The 19,291-nt window shown below is 54.6% G+C and overlaps 1 protein-coding gene across 2 annotated transcripts in view; it reads right to left on the bottom strand.

Moving 5' to 3' along the window:
• PAX7 (paired box 7) overlaps positions 1-17,990 on the bottom strand; it is a 117,648-nt gene extending 99,658 nt beyond the window's left edge. The window contains exons 1-4 of one of the 2 annotated variants that reach the window (XM_003413438.4): positions 17,795-17,990; positions 15,024-15,259; positions 14,338-14,467; positions 13,414-13,548 (exon numbers count right to left, since the gene is read on the bottom strand). In XM_003413438.4, coding sequence (XP_003413486.1) covers positions 13,414-13,548; positions 14,338-14,467; positions 15,024-15,259; positions 17,795-17,879 — 586 coding nt within the window. In that variant the 5' untranslated portion in view covers positions 17,880-17,990. The remainder of the gene's footprint in view (positions 1-13,413; positions 13,549-14,337; positions 14,468-15,023; positions 15,260-17,794) is intronic. The other variant, XM_010593062.3, reaches the window with a different exon arrangement.
• Positions 17,991-19,291: the final 1,301 nt, after the last annotated feature.

The raw sequence follows: 19,291 nt of genomic DNA, 5'->3' as shown, positions 1-19,291 counted from the left end.
GAAGGCATCAGGGTCCTGCAGACCCCATTAAGGGAGAACCCACCTCCCCCTACTTTCTTGGGCTAACCTATTTCCACGCCACAGTTTTCCCCTCTGTGGAATGGACCTAATGAGCATGTCTCACATTAAAATTTAATTAATGATTAAATACAAACTGCAGGAATGGCAATGGGCCATATTTCCCATGGTTGCCCTCACCTCCATGCCTTCCTAATTCCCAGGGTTGAGGCTTCTTACAACTTATTTTACTCCCCTCCGAGCACAACTGCCAGCAAACCTGGGAGGTAGGTTACTTTTCCCTCCTTTGGCCTCCCTCATGTCACTCCCTCGTGACCTCAGCTTTTCCATCTGTGAAATGACCTGATGACCTCTAAGGCCTGTTCAATCCTAATCCCCCCCTTTGGAATCTTAGCCTGGAGAGGATTTCCAAGGTCCCTTTCATTGACCTAGCCCTGGTGGTACAGTGGTTAAGAGCTGGGCTGCAAGTTGAAAGGTTGGCAGTTCAAATCCACCAACCACTCTTTGGATAACCATGGGGGCAATTCTACTCTGTCCTATAGGGTCACTGTGAGTCAGAATCGACTCAACGGCAACGGGTTTTATTTTTACTTTGTTTTTGTTTTCATTGACCTAGTAGCAGGGGGAGATTATCCAATAAGCAAGGTAAGCACGGGCTTAGGTTTGCTTACTTACTAATCTATGGTGAACAATTTCACATGGGTTTCACCTTGAAGTGGTATGAACATCTCTCCATTCATTCTCTGCTCTCTATCCCCTCTGCTACCTCAACTCCGCTCCTTTGCCACAGCATTGACCTTCTAGCAGGTCTCCCCACACCTTCCAGTACATTCTCTGCTCAGTCTGTCATACCCCTGCTGAAATCCCCTCCATGGCTCCCTGTTGTCCTTGGAGTAAGTCCAAACTCCTTAACTCAGTCACAACCTGGACTCTAGGGGTATGAAGCCCAGCATAGCCCACACATATTTGTGCAATGAATGGATGAAGAGCCAAGATGCCTTCAAAGCACTTCCAAGTCACTCCAGGCATGATCTACACCTAGTCCCTAGTTCAAGGAGATGGTGGGCAGCTATGGTTGGGGAGGGGATGGGATTGGGGGCCAGTCAGGTGTGCTGGGAGGGTGTGTCACACACCCTTACCTGCCTCCTTTATACATGGAGGATGTTTCCATAGTCTCCTTCAATCACCCAGTAGTGCTCACTCCCACCCTCCCTGCCTGGCTGACTCAGCCTCCCTGCCCAACCTCTATTGGGAGGGGACAGAACCCACCAGGGGAAAAAAGTCCCTCCACACATCTAACCCTATCTGCTGGGCCCTGAGAACTGGCTCTGTCTGTTTCTGCCTTCCCCCTTGGCTGAGGCCTGTCTGTTTGGCTGAGGAACGGCTCACAGAGACCACTTATTTCTCTCCTTGTCTCAGATTTTAGATAAGGAGGCAACACCCTATTCATTCCTTCACATGGCTGAGCATCTGGGCCCTCTGTCCAAATTTGGTGATCACTTACGGACTTATAGCCCTGTAGGTTTCAAGGCCTCTATTATTCTTCAGTCATAGAGGAGTGGCCTCTAATTGAAAGAGGCCTTGGAGGAGAAAGAGCCGGTGGGGAGTGGTGAGTAATATTTATCCAGCCTCCTGATTTGCCCTGCATTTTCTGTAATTATATCTTTTACTTTTCCCAGCAGGCTTTGAGGTTGTCATCATGGGTATATTTAACAGAAGAGGGCACTGAGGGTCTCAGAGGACCTCACTCAAAGTTAGCCAGATCTTTCAGGCTCCGGGGTCCTCCTTTATCTCCTTTATCCTCCCTGTTTCAGGCACCTCCTCTAGAGCATCTGAGAGGAGCACCTTTGCCTGACCCGACATCACCCATTATAAACCCTCAGCTGGCCACAGCTGGGTGACTTTTGGAGACCTCTGGACCCAACTCTATAGGCTCCCTGATGGCGCAGTGGTTAAGCGCTAGGCTGCTAATGAATAGGTCGGCCGTTGGAACTCACCAGCCGCTCCGCAGGAGAAAAAGATCCCAGCCTTGTAAACCTTATGGAGCAGTTCTACCCTGTCTTGTAGGGTCACTATGAGTCGGATTCAGACTCTACGAAAATGGTTTTAGTTTTGGGACCCAACTCCCCGGTTTCACAGAGGAGGAAGAAAAAGTCAGAGAGGCGGCGCTGGGTGCTCGAGCCCTGCAGCACTTAGCGACAGCCACATTGCTTCAGTATCTGTAAGTTTCTCTTTTTCCCAATCCCCCCGCCCCTCAAGAATAAAACTGACTCCAGGCGGCTGCGGTGGCAAAGGGCTGGCCCTTTGGTTCCCCCTTTCCCGCGGACCGGGGGCGAGGGGCAGCTGACCCAGCAGTAGCTCAGCGGACGAAGCCCTCCACCCGGGCCTGTTGTGGGGTTTTGAGCGTCCCGTTTTGTTGCGACTCCCTGCCCCTCCCGCACGGGCCGGCCCCTCCCCCTCCCCTCCCCCTCCCCTCCCCTCCCCTCCCCCTCCCCCGCCCTGCGTGCCCGCTCTTGACTTCATCCACTAAGTCAATAGGCCGGGCGCGGGCGGGCCGCTCCCCAGCGCCGCCGCCCCTCACCGCCCCCCGGTTTTCTTCTCGGGATAATGGGGGCTCTTTGTGGCCTAATCAGCCTCCTGAGGGGCCGGGAGGCCGGGAGCGCTTCCCCCGCGGCCGTCGGTGAAAATGAAAGCGGGATTAGGCCGGGGCCTCTGCCCACACCATAGTAAAGCGCCACCAGGCATTCGCCCCTTCAAAGCCCCTTTCGGGGGCTTGGTTACTTTATTTCTAAAGTTGTTTGTATTTCTAAAGTGGCCATTGAGGCGCGAGGAGCAAGCGGGGCTGCCGGAGAGGGCGGCGGGAGGGGGCTTGCGGGGGAGGAGGGGACGAGGCCAGAGCCTCCCTGTCCCCCTCCTCGGACCCGACGACCGGGTTCCAAAAGCCTTCCCGGCCCTGTGCCCTCCTGCCCCGGGAAGCGGGGGAGGGGCGCTTAGCCCCACTAATCGGATAGGGAAACTGAGGCTTCGGTACCAGAACGACCTGACGCCAAGCTCCACGCCAGAGAACCAGCTCTGGGATTCAAATCCAGGACAAGTCGGGAGAGAAAAGACTTTTGTTTGTTTTGTTTTTGTTTTTTGGAGGGGGCGGGGTTTGCAAAGAGGCATTTAAAGCTGTAACCACCCTGAGCGCTTCCAGCTGAACCTCTCGGTGCTCGTCTACAGGGGCCACCGCAGGGAAAGCCCTATCCCGAATGAAATTCGACCCCCCAGGGAGGGAAGTCCAGGGCCCATTTATTAAAGAAAGGCCCGGAGCCTCTTAGGATTCACTCCCAGCACCTCCAACATAGTCCAGCTAGGGCTTCTAGAAACGTCGGCTCAGTAATTCAGAATCTTCGTTCAGCGCCAAAGCTGGGAGGGGGCGGGGATTTTGAATTTGGAAGTTTGCAGGCAGCAGGGGGAGGACGGAGGAGGAGGGGACGGTGACCGTGGTTGAGGGGGACAAAAAGCACAAGAAAGAGTTTATATCTGCTGTGTCCTCTCTCCCCCCATACACACACATCGGAATTTCTATTTTCTACAGAATATTTCGACCCTCCAAAGGGTAAATCTAAGCCCAAAAGCCAGGAGAGAAAGGAAATTGCAGGGATGGTGGGGAGGGGTTCTCAGTTCAAAGTCGGGGGCCGGAAAGCTCCGGGTTCTGCATCTCTGCGGCTGGACCACAGTTGTGAGTTGGGTCGGCCACTATAAGAGAGCGGGGGACATAGAGGCACTTCTGCAGATTTCCACTGAGGAATGAGACAGTTCCAAAAATGTCCTTAGGACTCCTCCGGACTCCTACCAACCCCGAAGTTGTCCTGTTGAAGTCGGACTCTAGCTTGCATGCCATTTCTTTGTTTATGCAGCCCAGCAAAAGCCGATGTGGACTCTAGGATAAGTTTCCATGGAACAGGACTTGCTCTCGGACCCACAATCTCCACGCAAAAGTATAGACAGCACACCACCTATATATGCATATAAAACTTTGCCCCAATGCTGCCTCTTTCCACCTTCCCGGCCACTTAGAGTCTGGATTCGAACCCTCAGCCACAGCTATCCCTCTCCACCTGTCAGAGTCCTGGCTTGAACTGTGGCAGGGCCCCACAGAAGGTGGCTACCCGCTGGGCTGGGGCTCTGCTGGATCAGGGTCTTAATGGAGTGGACCCCAGAAAAGTTCAGGGTGGAGTTTTCCAAGACACTTCTCGCACCTGTCGCCCCACCCCTTCTTCTGTCCGGTGAGGGGGGGCCTCTTTGATCTTTGGTCTTTTGCCGACATCGGACAAAGAACGCAGTGAAGGCAAGAGGCTTGGGAGCCCCGTGACCGGCTGCTCCTCCTTCCACCTCTCTCTGTCTGTCTCTCTCTCTGTCTCTGTCTCTCTGTCTCTCAGACCAAGGCCCTTCTAGGTCCCAGCCAATGCCTGCAACTCTGGGCTGCCGGAGGTCAGGCTGGGGACTGCCTGCCAAATCCAGCATCAGCCGATACACACCCTGCTGTTGTGCTCACACACAGCCAGGCACAAACACACACAAAGACTCACAAACATACACACACAACATTCACAAACATCCAGCCCACACAGACAGCCAGGTACACACACACAAACACACACACTGAGACCAATCTGTGTATTTGGCGGCTTGTTTATTTTCTGTCTTAACGACCTGGCTGTGGACCGCATGAGGGCAGGGACCTTTCGGGTGTTCCCAGGCACTTAACACAATGCCTGGCACATAGTAGGTTGTCAATAAATTTTTATAGATTGAATAAATAAATTCACATAATTCACCTCCAGAGGAAAATTTATTTTTGTGGGGTAGACACACAAGGGAGTACAGCATCTAAACACCCCGGAAAGGACCACTCTAACAACCAAATGGGGGGGTCCACTGCCTCTGTTTTGGAAAGAGGAGGTCACCGCAAGATTCAGGCACAGGGCAGCCTCTCTGCCCCACTCACCCGCCACCCGAGGACCCATCCCAACATCCTGGGCTCCCACTCTGGGAATCAGAAGCACCCTTGAGAATACTGGAATCACCTGGACCATGCTGATATGAAGTTCTTAGGGGGATCCAGCCTCTGAAGGCCCAGAGACCTCTTTATGTTGCCGGAAAAATTCTGTCTGGGTGAACACGTATGAATAGCCAGTTTCTTGGGTTTTATCAGATTCTCAAGAGCGTCCAGAATCCTCCAAAAGGATAAGAATTTTTGTCTTAGTCTGAAGCCTAGAGAGGTTGTATGAGTTGTCCAAGATTACGTGGAGAATGAGTCTATCTGGGGCAAGATAACACTGCAGTCCTGGCTTCCTGAGGGGGGCCCACCACCACTCATTTTGTCCCTCCGGATTTCTCCTGTCGAGCACCCTCCCCCCATTCAGATGGAGACCCGAAGAGCAGGCGGGAGGGGAGGAAGACAAAATCTCAACTGCGGGGAACTGGCGGGTGCCAACTGGACTCAGAGGAGCCCACCCCTCAATGGCCCTCCAGGCTGCAGCGCCGAAGCCGAGGAGTGGGGATGGTGGCCTGCGTGCCCTCCCTTCCCCAAAGCCGAGAACTTAGAAGGGGCGGTTGCTAAACTGAAAGGCAGTAAATCTCTTTCTCCGGAGTGAAACCCGGCTGGCCTGTTTATTTCGCGACGTCCTGAATAAGGGTTTCCCGCACCTCTTGCTCCTCTTCCTGGCCGGGCCAGGCTCTCGGGCCGGCCCCTTCCCAGCGTCCGGAACGGGAGCTCGGGGCCCGGGCCCCTGCGTGGGGATCGGCCGCCCTCCTGCCCAGCCAGCCCGGCTCGCTGGCTTCTAATTAAGCGGTGGGATCGCAGCGAGCCGCCGGGCGCGCTGTAATATGATAAACTGCCTTTGTGCCGGTGTCACCGAAAGCGCTTCTGATAAGGGGAAGCCGCGGAGGATCAAAAGAACGGCCGTGGCCCGCCCGCCCCCGCCTGCCTCCCGCCGTCTCCCGGCTTTGCGCGCTCGCCCTCTCCGCCCGCGCTCTCCCGCGGGCTCTGTCTCTAGGTCCCGCTGTCTCTCCTGATCTGCCGGTCCCTAGGCCAGCCTTTCTGTGACTGCGTCTCTTTGTCTGTCTTCTGGCTGCTCAGCGCCTCTCTGGGTCCCTCAGCATTTCTGAGCGTCCTCAAACTCTCTGGGCAGGTCATCACAGCCCGCACTCGGTCTTTCTCAACTCTGCATTTTTCCGCCCTCTCTGCTGACGCGCTCTTCCTTTCTGACTCTCCCTCGTCCCATGTCGGTGGCTCCCTGTCTCCGTGGCCTCTGCCCACCCCTCTCTTGGTCCGGGCCCCGGCTAAGGCCCCGCGCACCCCCCGGACGCGGGCCACCGAATCTTGGAAAGGTGCATTAGCTGACCCACAGACTCAGGGAGATATGGGGCCAAACCATCCGCAGCCCGCATGCAGAGCCCCGCTCCGACCCCACACGCCTCACGGTCTACCCTCAAACAGCTGCCAAACGGCCAGGTGGCGACAGCGTGCTGAGAGCTTCGCGGGCCAGGCACGCGCGCCCAAGTGGCGGTCAGTTGCCCTCAGGCCTCTTTGGAGCTGGACTTGGGGAGCACGCCACTTCCCCTCATCCCTCCAAAGACTGCGGCAACTGCGAATGCTTTTCCTCTCCCTGGGGGTTGAAGTTCCAAGTGTCCCTGCAGCCATTTCCCCTTCACATTCCCTTCCCTAAGCCCCTTCCTTTGCCCCCCACCTCCCCTTTGCCCTCGACCCTTTCTCTTCCTCTGCCAGGCCCCACGCCTTCACATGCTCTTAGCCATTCCTCACCCTACTCCCACCCCTCTTTCCTCGACTCCTTCCCTGCCTCGCACCCCCCACCTTTGTTTGAAGTTTTGGAGAGATCTATCTCTCTCTTTTTTTTTTTTAATCTACTAATGGCGAAGTTTCCCCCTTAGGTCACCGTTCTGCCTTGATTCGATTTGGGAAGGCGAGTTCCCTCCCTCCCCCTGACGACCCCAGCCGGGGCCAAATCGCTCCAGAGCAGGTCAGAAAGCGTTGACCCCATTTCCACCTTTTCCTCTTTCTGTCAGACTTGGGGGAAGTGGGGGAAGGAGAGGGAAAGCCCAGGACAGCAAAAGGGCCGCATCCAATCTTCAAATCACCCTTATCCTCAACTAGACTTCCCAATGGCTCCATTGCCCTGCAGTGGGAAGGGGGAGAAGGACTATTTCTCTGGAATTCCTGGAATGTGCCCCCCTTAGTTGTGGCCTTCAAGGCCCAAAGCCTCTGGGGAGCGTTCCCTGACTGTGGGAGCCCTTAATAGCACAAACGCTTCCCCTTACCAGGTGGCATCTTTTCTGGGGTGTGAGTTCTGTCTGGCCTTAGACCATGAGCTTCCAGGGCCAGGGCCTTGTATATTTCATGTTTATATCCTTAGGAGCCCAATACAGAGCCTGGTAGGAATGAAGCCTCAACGACATGGTGGTAGAATGATGGCAAATAGAAACTCCAAGAAGATAACCTGGAAGGAAATTTCATTTTCTCAGTCCTCTCTCCCGATATAAAAAAAGTATGTTTTTATACAATATTTCTATATATACTGTGGTGTATGACAACTATCACTTTCAGAAAGGCATTCTAAAAAAAAAACAAAAACAAAAAACACCATCTTACTGCTTTAAGGCTACTGTTATATGTGCTTTTAAATCCCTCCATGTAAATTCCACTGAAAATTTGGAAAGCTGTGAAAGGGGAGGGGGTGACGGGGGTGGGGGGAGGTTAATCCCGGTTTAACGCTGCGATGCAGTCTTAGGACCAGGGTTAGCCTGATTGTGTTATCTCTCCCCAACATTTGAGACGCCCATATTTCACCCAGCCAAATAGCTCAGAGAGCAGCGCAGATGGCTTCCGTGGTCGCGCCTCAGGAAAATGTGTTATTAATATCTAAATAACTTCCCAATACTGTCTGGTAAATCTCCCCTCCACCATTCCAAATGATGAATTCGTTTGAAGTCTTCCCCAACCTCATCTTTTCAATGTCTCTCTCTCTCTTCTCTCTTCTTAGCCAGGCTTATTTCAAACTGGTAAATACCTAATTCCTTTCACCACCGCGCCGCGCATACGCGTCCTTTAGATACAAACGCCTGGAAACAGCCGGTGTGTGGCGGTGCGTGCCCGGAGGTGAACACAACCCGAACGCCCTCGCAGCGGGGGGACCCCGCCCGGTTTAGAAATGCCTCCATTCGGGAAACTGGGGGCTGCGCGGGAACCTCAATCGGGGATCCAAGCCCCTTTCCATGCCCCCCCGCCCCCGGGACCATGTCCTGGTTCCCCGTGGAGTTCCAAAGTTGTGCCCCAGCACACGGCTCCTGCGCGGCTCCCACACCCTAGAGCCCTGAACGGCTTCCCCAGCTCTCTGGGGCGGATAATTACCCTCCGCTCGCCTGTTCTCCCTTGTTTCAAGTTTGTTTTCTAAATGTCTTCTATTAGATTATGTTCGTTCCTTCCCCCTCCAACCTTATCTCCTTCTGTCTCTTCTCTCCTTGCCCGTCACACTCGATTTAGGCACGAGTTTATCTGGCAAACAGTTTGCCGACTTTGTTTATTTACTGCAGGTTCTGGGGCTGCGAGCGCGCGAGCCCCAGTGTTTGCCTTTGTAATAGTTATCTCCTTATTGTTGTTCTTCGTTAGGCTCAGCTCCCGCCTCCCCCTCGCTCTTCTTCGGCTGGGGGGATGGAGGGAAGAAAGGGGGAGCCTTGTCAGCTCAGTGTGGGCTCACCCGGTCGCCGGGAGCCCCCTCCGCGAGGATAGTCCCCCCTCCGCACCCTCTCTCTGCTCACCCCATCCCCCCACCACCCCGGCGCGCCCAGCCTCTCCCTCGCCCCCTCCCTCTCTCCCTCTGGTCTCCGAATATCCACCACCGGGCGTCGCCTAAAGCCGGGGGAATTGCCTGACACCCTCCCGTCTTCCTCGGAGCCCCCATTATGCGAAGCTGATCCCACTCTGAACAGCCTCAAATCCCGCCTGGACTCTGTTTGATTAGATTGCCAACCCGGGGTAATCCTTTGATTTGGTGGAGTGTCAGTTACCTTTCTCTAAACACACATTTACAGAGGAGGGAACTTGTTGGTTTAAATCAATGCAGATTGTTTCTTGATAAATGGACACTCTGCCTCCCCTCCCTGGATCCCTCTTCCAAGTCCCCTGTCCCTGTCCTCCCCCTCCTCTTGTCCCGGTTCTGCCTGTCCCGTAAACAATGCCCCTTCCAGGTGTGAAGCTGGGGGCGGGGAGGGGGGAAACAGTGTGGGCTGAGGGGAGCAGTGCCCCCCTTCCCCTATTCATTCACTCCCCCGGAGCCTAATTAAATTTGGCAGGTCCTTGTACACACAATCAAAACAGCTTCCTCCAGTGTAGCAAACGACCGAAAACCGCATTAGCAGCTCTCGCCGCTGCCAAATTAAATTGTTTCCCACCTCTTTTTACAAGTGTCGAAAACCTACACTTTGGGCTCTCCCCTCCTTCCCGATCCATCCCTGCCACCCCCCCAGTCCACACCTGTACATTAACTGCTTTAAAAATAAATTCAGGAGAGCTCAAAGAAAAACAAACCTGCCTCCCCTCCTCTACGCCCCACACCTCCAATGGTCTTTCAGACCCGGGAGGACTGAGAATTCTCCTGCTCCACTTTGATGCCGGCTGGCCCCCCTCCCCCCACCCTCAGAGGAAAACACAGATTTTTTGTTTTTTAATCTTGGGACAGGGTTTCCTCCCCTTATTTCACATTAATTGTGACCCCGCTGGGCTTTCCAGCCCAGTGGCCAACAGGGAGCCCCAAACCCCACATCTGACCTGTTCAGTTTCCCTTGACCTGGTCAGTTTCAGCATCAACTCCTGTATTGTCAAATGCCTGAGGCTTTGGTGTTCTTATTGTATTTTACTGTTGTTGTTATTATATTATTGTTTGTTTCTTCACACTCACTCCCTCAGCTGGTTTGACAGAGGATGGTATGACCCTTTGCAAACCACTCTCAAATTCCCCTAGGAGTCTTCTCTGGACTCAGATTCTGAGAAAATCTTTTCCTTTCCTGTTTCCCTGCCTCCCCTCAAATCCTCTCCTGGTCAGATGCCTGGCCGGCCTCTTCTCGGGTCCTTGGATAAGGAAGCGAGGAGGAAAGAGTCAAGTGTCTGGGGGCAAAGAGCTGTCCACATCCCTCTCCAGGTGAGCAGAGCATGGCCGGAGCTCCTATTGGCAGTGGTCTGAGAATTCTCACAACTAACAATCCTAATAACTTAGTCTTAACAAGGATAAGAGGGGGGAAAAAAATACGAACAGCCTCATGAATATCAGCCCAAGGGGAGCAGGAGTGAGCCGTTCAGAGATGAAAGTGCACGGAAATAAAAGCTCAATTTAATCTGCTTTAAAACCCTTCAACTTAACGTTTGTGCTTCAAACTCTGAGAGTGAGGACTGATTGCGGATAAATAGTTTCTTACCATGCCTGGAAGCTATTACACCCCTCTCCAACACAGTTTCCTATTCAACAGTCCCAGTTTTCATTACCAGCTCTAATAAGTCTTAACATTATTAAATGCCAAGCGGACGATAGGAAAAAAACGGACTCAGGGAGGGATCTCTCTTTAGCGCTTAAAGAAGAGAGCTCTTAAACCCCTTCTTTGGCGGCTCCCCGCCATGAAAGGGGCAACCCTGGGAGAAAGCATTTGTCAAGAGCAAGAAGCCAAAACAAAGTTGCAGGGGTGCACCCTCCCCCTGCCTGCCCTTTTACCCAAGAAATACCTCAGCTTCTGGAGATCTAGTGGACTTGGAGTTTAGGAGATCTTTTTGCCTTTAATTTGGCAATGAAACTGATGTCTGGGGCCTGGAGTAGAAATGATGGGTTCCAGCTTGGCCGTTCACTGGAATGCCTGTGGACTGGCCCAGGTACTCACATCAGGAATTGATACAATTTGTCCACAGATGGACAACCCTCTCTCATTTGAACAACCCTACTGCCCATTTGCACCCATCTACAATCACAGTACACACCTACGAAGAATCCCACTTGCACAGACTTATAACCCATGGCACTGGGCTCCGAAGGCCATGGGCAAGCAGTCCCGAGAGGCGTAGGAGCCTACACGGGAAGTCTATGACAGTCACAGTGCCCAACATTACTGCCCTCACGTAAACACAGCGGGGGTCTCTGGACGGCAAGCTGCTTTCACTGAGATCATTTCATTTCTGCAATTCTTCCTCAGACCCAGCTCTGGTGCTCTCAGCCTTCCCCATCTGGAAACACCAGCCTCCTGATTAAGCCCCTGGAGACTTGGAGCTTCCTGGTTCCACTGCAGGAAAAACCTCTATCCAGCGAAGAGCCTATTAGCAAATTTTACAAACCCAGACCAGCGCTGGGAGCCCCTGAACTCCCCTGAGTTAGAAGGACCCCAAAACCATACACTCTTTCCATAGTCTTCCTTACCTTTCCTCTCATTCTTTCTCAGAGGAAATGTATGCACGTATACTCACCAAATTGGACATCCCTGCCCTGCCCTGCCCTGCCCTGCCCTGCCCTGCCCTGCCCTGCCTTGCCTTGCCCTGCCCTGCCCCAATACGCACTTCTAAAGTCTCTTCGAAAAATAATAAAACCTCCTTCGGCTTCTGGGGCAGGGGTACCTCTCAGAGGGGGTGTCTGCTGTGCAGAATCTGGCCAGGACAGATCATTCAAGTTCTGTACCTCCCACCCCCACAAAAAGGCCCCACTTTTCTATTTCCAGTACAAACTAAAATAAGAACTGGGTCTCCCCACAGGGTCTCAGGGCTCCCGGGCTGCCTGGCCAAAGTCCAGGGCTACTTGGCATGGTAGGGTTCCCTCCCTGAAGCAGACCGAGGCCCCTCGAAAGGCCCAGCACAGCGGGGTGCCACGCGCAGCTTGCCTGCTTTCTTCCCTGGCTCTTTTGTCCCGGCAGGACTGCAGGCCCCACTCTGGGCCCTGAATGTCAATAGCCCGCCCCTTCCCCTGCTCTCAGCCGCTGTGTCACAAGCTGTACCCCCTCCCCACTCCCTGTCCCAGGACTGGGTCTCTCTGGGGGTTGTCATTGGAAGCAGGCTTGTCTGTGAAGTTCATCTTCAAGGTTGGGAGGGACTACTGAGAACTTGAAGGGAGACCTGGGCTAGGAGTGTGGGGACAAGAGTGGGGGGAGAAGCCTCTGGAAGGAAACTGGAGCAAAACATGCTTTTCATAAGTCTGAGATTCCAGCGCACTTCTCCACCTTTTCCAAAGCCACCGTTTTGCAGGTTCGCAAGGCCAATGTCTTTCCAATTCTCTCTGCCCGCTGCCTCCTTGTGTGTTTGGGGGCCTGCTTCTTGCTCCTGGTCAGTCTTTGTGACTCTGGGTCTTCCATTTCTATCTCTCCGCAGATGCCCACTTAGTGCACACTTACCCAAGTCACAAAGAGAACCACAGGGAGGGGGGTGGTGTGGGGAAGGACTCTCCCTTCCTACACTCCTGCACCCACAGACATTTTCTTTCCCTGTCAAAAAAACAAAACCATAATTCCCTTCCCCTGCGTGCAGGCTCTTGAAAGATGCATGCCTTCCCTAGCTGATCACGAAAACAAGCAGGGAGATGGGTTCAGACTCCAGCCTGCGTTGAGTAGGGAGGGTTGCTGGGTCTGGATCTCTCTCCCCCACTGGGATTCTCCTACCCTGTGCCTCGGTGAGCTTGCACTCAACTCCCAGCCTGGCTGCCTACCAGAAGAGGGAAGAGTCCTAATAGGGCACCCTTCTGGCCCCCAACTCTCAGTTCCGGCCCTAACAACGCGGGACTGAGAGTGCATGAAGCCGCGGCCCGCTCAGCCCTCGCTAATATTTATTGATTGCTGCGGTCAGTCAACTGTCAGGAGGGGTTTCAAGGGACCATTTAGAGAGAGAGTGCGGGTCTGGTTAACAAATTCATTTAGGGAGCCTCAGGCCGGCTCCTCCTTCCTCTCCCCTCCTCCTTGCCCAAGTTTCCTATAAATAATTGATCTAGACCTGGACTAGCCGCCAAGACGCCAGCCCAGGTAAACACACGCGCCGGGGTCCTTGGTTAGACTAGGCGTGCGCCGGGGTTGCAAAGTCAGCGGCGCACAGCGTACTAACCCGCAGTTGAGCTCCCCGGAGACACAGAGGCCATTGGCGCCCCGGCTCTGCCCGCGCAAGGGAGGCGCCGGCTCCGCTCACTGCCTCAGCCCTGGGGCGCACGGAAGGGGCGCTCTCCGCAAACCCCAGGAGGCACTCGGCTGCCCCAGGGCCTGCGAGTTTTCCGCTAAAGTTCAGTCCGCCTTCCTCGGGCGGTGGAAGCAAACTACAGGCCTGCACACTCGCAAGTGCCGGAATCGCCGGGTTTAGGTCGCAGGCCCCAGGTGGGTCCCTACCTTTGTCGCCCAGGATGCCGTCGATGCTGTGTTTGGCCTTCTTTTCGCCGTCGTCCTCCTTCTTGTCTGCTTCCTCCTCCTCCTCTTTCTTCCCGAACTTGATTCTGAGCACGCGGCTAATCGAACTCACTAAACCTCAGAAATTCAAAGGCAAAAGAGCGAGTATAAGTTGCTGGGGCAAGGGAGCCAGATGCTGCCTCTACCCATGAAAGAAAGGCGGGAAACTGCCCCCTCCTCTGGGAATGCACACCTATTCACTCCCCACACACACTTAAGCAGTTACCCCTACCCGGAGGCACAAGAACAGCCACCCACTTACGGAAGCCTGACTCACACACCTGGGCCCCTTTTGGTGGTAAGATTGTAGCAGAGGCACCAGCTTGGTTGCATCCTTATACGTGTCCCGGTCCTTGTAGCTTACACCACCACATACCCTAAAGCCTCTGTAGCCCCTGCAGCAGCCATCCCCACACTCAGGTATGTCCCCCCACGGGCGCTACCTGCCTGAATGCCCGTGTACACACACACACACACACACACACACACACACACACCCCAGGTACTTTGGTGGCTGATGGTGGCAGCAAAACAGAAATAATGTCTTGGAGAAGAAGGGGGGTCCAAGGAAGCCCATAGAGACCAACTGTCCTAGAACAGACCCATTTCTCTAGGCCAAGTCTCCAAGAAAGCTGAAAGGGGTGCTCTCTCTCACCAACCTTCTAGATTAATGTCTTGCCCCTTCCTTCCTTCCTTCTTTTACCCTGTCTTCCCCTTCCCCCTCTTCCTTCCTAACTTTCTCTCTTCTGGTTTGATTCCCTCCAATGCCCTCTTGCTCCCAACTTTCCTCCAAGTTCCTCATCACCCACTCTCTCCTCTCCACTCTCTCCGACCTCCAGCCCTGGGCTGGCTCAGCTGCCTTCTCACCTGAGGGCACGGTGCTGCGGTCACAGTGCCCATCTTTCAGCAGCCGATCCCGGATCTCCCAGCTGAACATGCCTGGGTTTTCCCTCTTGTACTCCTCGATTTTTTTCTCCACATCCGGAGTCGCCACCTGCTTCAGAGGTGGAGGTGGGAGAGTCGGAGTGGAAAGATAGGGTGGGGGAGGGAGATACTTTTAATATCAACCTCCCAAGAGCACCCATGTCCCCCTTCTAAGATTGGCTTTACCTTTTCAAGAAATTAGTTCCTGGCTTCCAGGGAGGTAGCTGGGAGAAGGGTAATGATTGGTAATAAAAGGGAAACCTAATTAGGACCCCCAATGTCTCCCCTCACTATTTCAGGCAAGACCGAAGACCAGAGGAGAGGGAGCCTGAAAGATGGAAAATTTCTCCTGGTCTGGGATGGTGGCAGGGGGACAGGGTAGATGTAGGGATCTCCCCGATCTGTCTCATTGGCCTCACAATCTTGAGCCACCTAGACCTCACTCATCCCCATCCCTGAGAAATTTAAAATAGGGAAAATAATAGGGGGTACTCTGCCACTGTAGTTTTGTAGGGAACGTACAGGCATCCCCATGCTGCTACTGGATGACACAGGGCAGTGAGGGGCTACAACCAGGACCCCTGACCATGGGGAGGCTGACTGCCAGCCTCCGTGGTAAAGACACTCACTCTGGGCTTGCTACCTCCTATGGCCCCAGGCCGGATGGACCCGGTCTCCTGGTAGCGGCAGAGAATCTTGGAGACGCAGCCATGGGAGACACGCAGCTGGCGGGAGATGACACAGGGCCGGATGCCGTGGTGGGCCATCTCCACGATCTTGTGGCGGATGTGGTTGGGCAGGGGTCGCCCATTGATGAAGACCCCACCTAGCTGGTTGACCCGACCTTGTCCGAGTGGGGTGGACACTGGATAAGGGAGGGGAGATGAAGAAGAAGAGTGGCACAGGGTAAGGATAGGGAGGGGACACTGGGTGCTCCCCTGACTCCAGTTTTGTTTAAGCACAGTGGATCTCCAAGATTCTCATGTTTGGAGCTCTGGCAGCTCAGAGGCCAGGAAACAACAGTCATAAAGTTGAGGGAGGGTCCTGCAGGGATGGAGAGAGGGGTCACAGCTGTAGGAGTCCCTCCAGATGCTGTGTGGCCCCAGTCCTGCCACACTACAGGGAATAAGAACACACCTGGGGGATCTGAATGCCTCTAAGGAGAGTGGAAAGCCTGAAGGGGGAAAGCCAAGAAACCATGGGACAGATAGAACCTAGGACCTCTGTCCCCCGGGCAGCAGCTTGGGCCTAAGGTCTGCCTTCCTCTCAAAGAGACCAATAAGTGGTGAGCTGTGGCCCATCTGGTAAGTTCCATGCTGCAAGTGGTCAAGATAGGTCCATTTTATTGGGGGCCAGAGGGGCTGCTTGATCGCTAACATTTACCGCCCTGGCTTTGGCAGCAGGGCAGGCAAAGCCGAGGGACTGGTGACATAATGCTATTGGCCACTGCCTCTGGGGACACCTGGCTGTCCCTTGGGGGACTCCCCTTGTCTCCAACCCCTCTCAGAACTTTAATTTCATTTTGGGACAAGCTTGGGACATGTGCCACTGTCAGCTAGCTCCAAAATCAAATACTCCGCTTGGCCTCTGAAAACCACGAACTGTCCCGCCAGGCCCTGCTAGGCTGATATATAGGTGGGCCCGAGTCCCCGAGTGTGGGTGACTTTGGCATCCAGGGAGACAGGCTCTCCGGGTGCCTGCTGGGGAGGGGAGAGCATCCGAGGACGCCTTAATGCAAAGTCTACACAATTTCCTCACAGAAGGTTAGGGGGCACCCGGTGCACTAATCCGGTCTCCATCCCCCCAATTTGGGGACTCGGCGGCTGCGGAGATCTGGCAGATTAGAACGATTTCACAGCCGCCGGAGAGGAGGAAGCTGACGGTATAATTGGAGGAGAGGAGGCGAGGAGAGGCTCCGGCTGCTGAGCTGTTCCTACCGCCCCCTCCCTCGCTCTCCCGGTTCCCCTATCTCTCTTTGTAAAAGTAGGTGTCTGAAGCCACCCTCGGATTTAATCATAAATCGTGCGTCGCCAAATCAGTCACTCGGTCTCCGTGGCGGGATATGCCATTAGCGCTGGAGAGCTCTCGAGCGCCCAACTTTATATTCAAGAGCCTCTTTAGCGACCGGCACTCGGCTCTCCTCAGTATTCTTCGTCATGTTGGGCAAATATTGTCCTAATCCGCCGCGCGTCCTTGGCCGCCTGTTTTACTTTCATTCGCTACAGGAGAGTGCCACGGCAAATCCCCGGGCTTGTGCGCTCTCTCGCCTGCGTGGCTGCTCACGCGCACTTGATCACGGAGCCGCTCTCTTCGCCTCTGTCTAATTCGGGGACTCGGTGCAGTCTCGCAGCCGGAGGGACCCCCTCCGCAGATCGCAGGCTGCCTGCCCGCCAACCCCCTCCCTGCCTTCTCTCCTCTTTCTCACGCACAAGGGGCTCATACAATTACAAAAACAGTGATTAAAAAATAAAAGCCGCACATATCTCTAACCATTTCTTTATGACACCCTGGGCTACCTAACCCCACAAGCAGAAAGACTCCATCAGCGACAGGTTGAAGGCATTTATGAGTTTAAAAAGAAAAAAACAAAAAACGCAGGGAGAATCTCGGTGGCCGTGCGCTTCCAGCTCTGTCTCGAGCCGGGAATCCGCTTGCGCAGGTCCTCTCTGCTCTTCCTGGCGCTCGATATTTAGCAAGGACACGTTTCAAAATGAATACTTTTCCCCTGTCTGGACACTGTCTTGCCCTCTCTCCGTCTCAAGGTTCTGTCCCCGAAGATTTCCAGAGTTCAAAAGCCCAGGGTGAAAAGTTTTGGGGGAAAAATCGTTACTACTTATTTTTTTCAAATTAGTTTCTTTCCAGGCCGAAAAGCAGGAGTTTTTGGCGGCTGCTTTGGAAGAAGCGGATACGCCTTCGTAGTTTAGACATACAAAGAATCACACATTTTTGGCGTCTGTTGAGATTTCGAAATAAAAGGGATTAGAAAACCATCCTGGGGGTGAAAGGTACAATTCAAAACAAGTGTAGAAAGCCCGCAGCTGGTGAACACCAAGAAAAAGTATCAGGGAAAAAGTATCTGAGGTAGTGGAAGAAGCCGACATTTACTGGGATCTGAAATTTCCTTTGGAGCAGAAGTCTACTGGGAATTGAACCCTGCCGGGAATGGCCAACTGCCCGACCTGGGAAGCCCAGGCCGCGGTTCGGTGAAACCGACGCAGAAAACTGACAAGCGTCGGTCCCAGGAACTTCCTGGGTCGCGTGCCGGGACTTGGACCCAGAGGAGAAGGGGACCCCACTGCTGCCGCCGCCACTGCCACCATCCCCTGGTAGTCGCCACCTCTCCAAGGACCTCGAGTTCCCAGCAGAGGAATCAAGGCGAGGCAAGTCTGGGCGCTCTTACCTTCCAGAGGAAATCCTGTACGGGGGTAGTTCTGTCCCGGAGCCGGCCGCATCATCCTCGGTACCGTGCCGGGAAGGGCCGCCATTCTCGCGCACGTCGGGGACGAATCCACAGTCGGCAAAAATCGCTTTCCCTCCGCTGCCTTTACCCCTGCTGCGATCCCTTTCTTTCCCCTTTTTTTTTTTTTCTTCTCCTCTTCCCCCTCCCCTCCACACACGCTCCTTACCCCCACCCCCCCACCCCCGGCTGCAGCCGAAAGCGTCCAGAAGCTGGGGAGGCGGGCGAGGTGGGGGAGAAGGTTGGGGGGAGGGAAGGTGGCGACAAGGAAGTTCAAACAAACAAACACACCAACCCCAAGTCCGCCTCGGCAGGCTTGGCTCAGCCAGAAGTTGTGGAGGCTGATGCGCCCGGCCGCACTGGGAGAGGAGGCCGGGCGGCGGACAGGGGCTGGGGGGACGTGGCCAGCAGCAGGGCCCCCAGCCTGGGACCCGCCAGCGAGCCGCTCTCGTGCTCGGGGCCAAAGTTTCTGAGCAGAGGCTGCGGAGTGAATTTCGTGTTTATTTATGTATTTACTCCCTCCCTGTCCCTCTCCCGCCCTCCCTCTTTCTCTCCACACTCCTCTCCACGCTTTCTCTCTCCAGACTACACTCGCTACCCTCTCACTCGCCAGCTCTCCCACTCGCTCCCCCTAGAAGACTTGGGGAGCCGAGAAGGTGCCTCCCCGGGTTTCGGGGCTGGAGGAGAGGCGACAGAGGGGTGACGGGATCGGGGAAGAGAAGAGGAAGAGCGAGGGGGACGAGTGATCAGCTGGGTAAGTTGTGCCAAGTGCCCAACTGGAGGAGGAGGAGGAGGAGGCAGCGAACGAGATCTGATAGGTTCGGACTTTTATTCATGAGGAGGGAAGGGGGCCAGGGCGGAAGGGAGCGGAGGACCAATAACGAAAAGAAATAGTCAACGAATTTTTTTTTTTCTCTTTTCTAATCCCAGGCTCGACCTCGTTTTAGGGGAGAATTTGAACTGTCCATTAAAACAGAAGGAGCAGAGGCCGGGGAGTTGGGGGCTGGGGGAGAAGGGGAGGAGGCCAACTTTGTCCAAGTGTCTTCCTTTGATGAATGGGCCGGATCCGCAGAGTCCCCAGCCCCTGGGTCGCCCACGGCCGCTCTCTTCGGTCCCGGCTCCGTGGGAATGTCTGCCTCCGGCCGATCCCTCCCTGAATTCTCCTCTTTTCTCTGGCCTCTCCCAGAGTCCGAGTCGGCTGTATTTCACGTCTTCTCCCTCATCTCACTCACACACTGAAATTTCCGCGAGTGGGGCTCACCGGGGAAGAGCCCGCGGTGACTTCAAGCGGGGCGGGGGGGGGGGATTTATGACTTTCTCTGTGTTTAATGCCTGAGCCTCGGTGTCCGGATCTTGCCAACCTCCTGCAGCTCTGAGAAGCCCGGAGTGACCGTTTCTGGGTCTGGAGCTTGGGAAACTGGACCTGCCAAACCTTAGGGA

This window comes from Loxodonta africana, chromosome 3, assembly GCF_030014295.1.
Source record: "Loxodonta africana isolate mLoxAfr1 chromosome 3, mLoxAfr1.hap2, whole genome shotgun sequence".
NCBI classification, from domain to species: Eukaryota; Metazoa; Chordata; class Mammalia; order Proboscidea; family Elephantidae; genus Loxodonta; species Loxodonta africana.
Note: the sequence above shows the minus strand (reverse complement) of the source record. Positions and strands in the feature narration are given on the sequence as shown.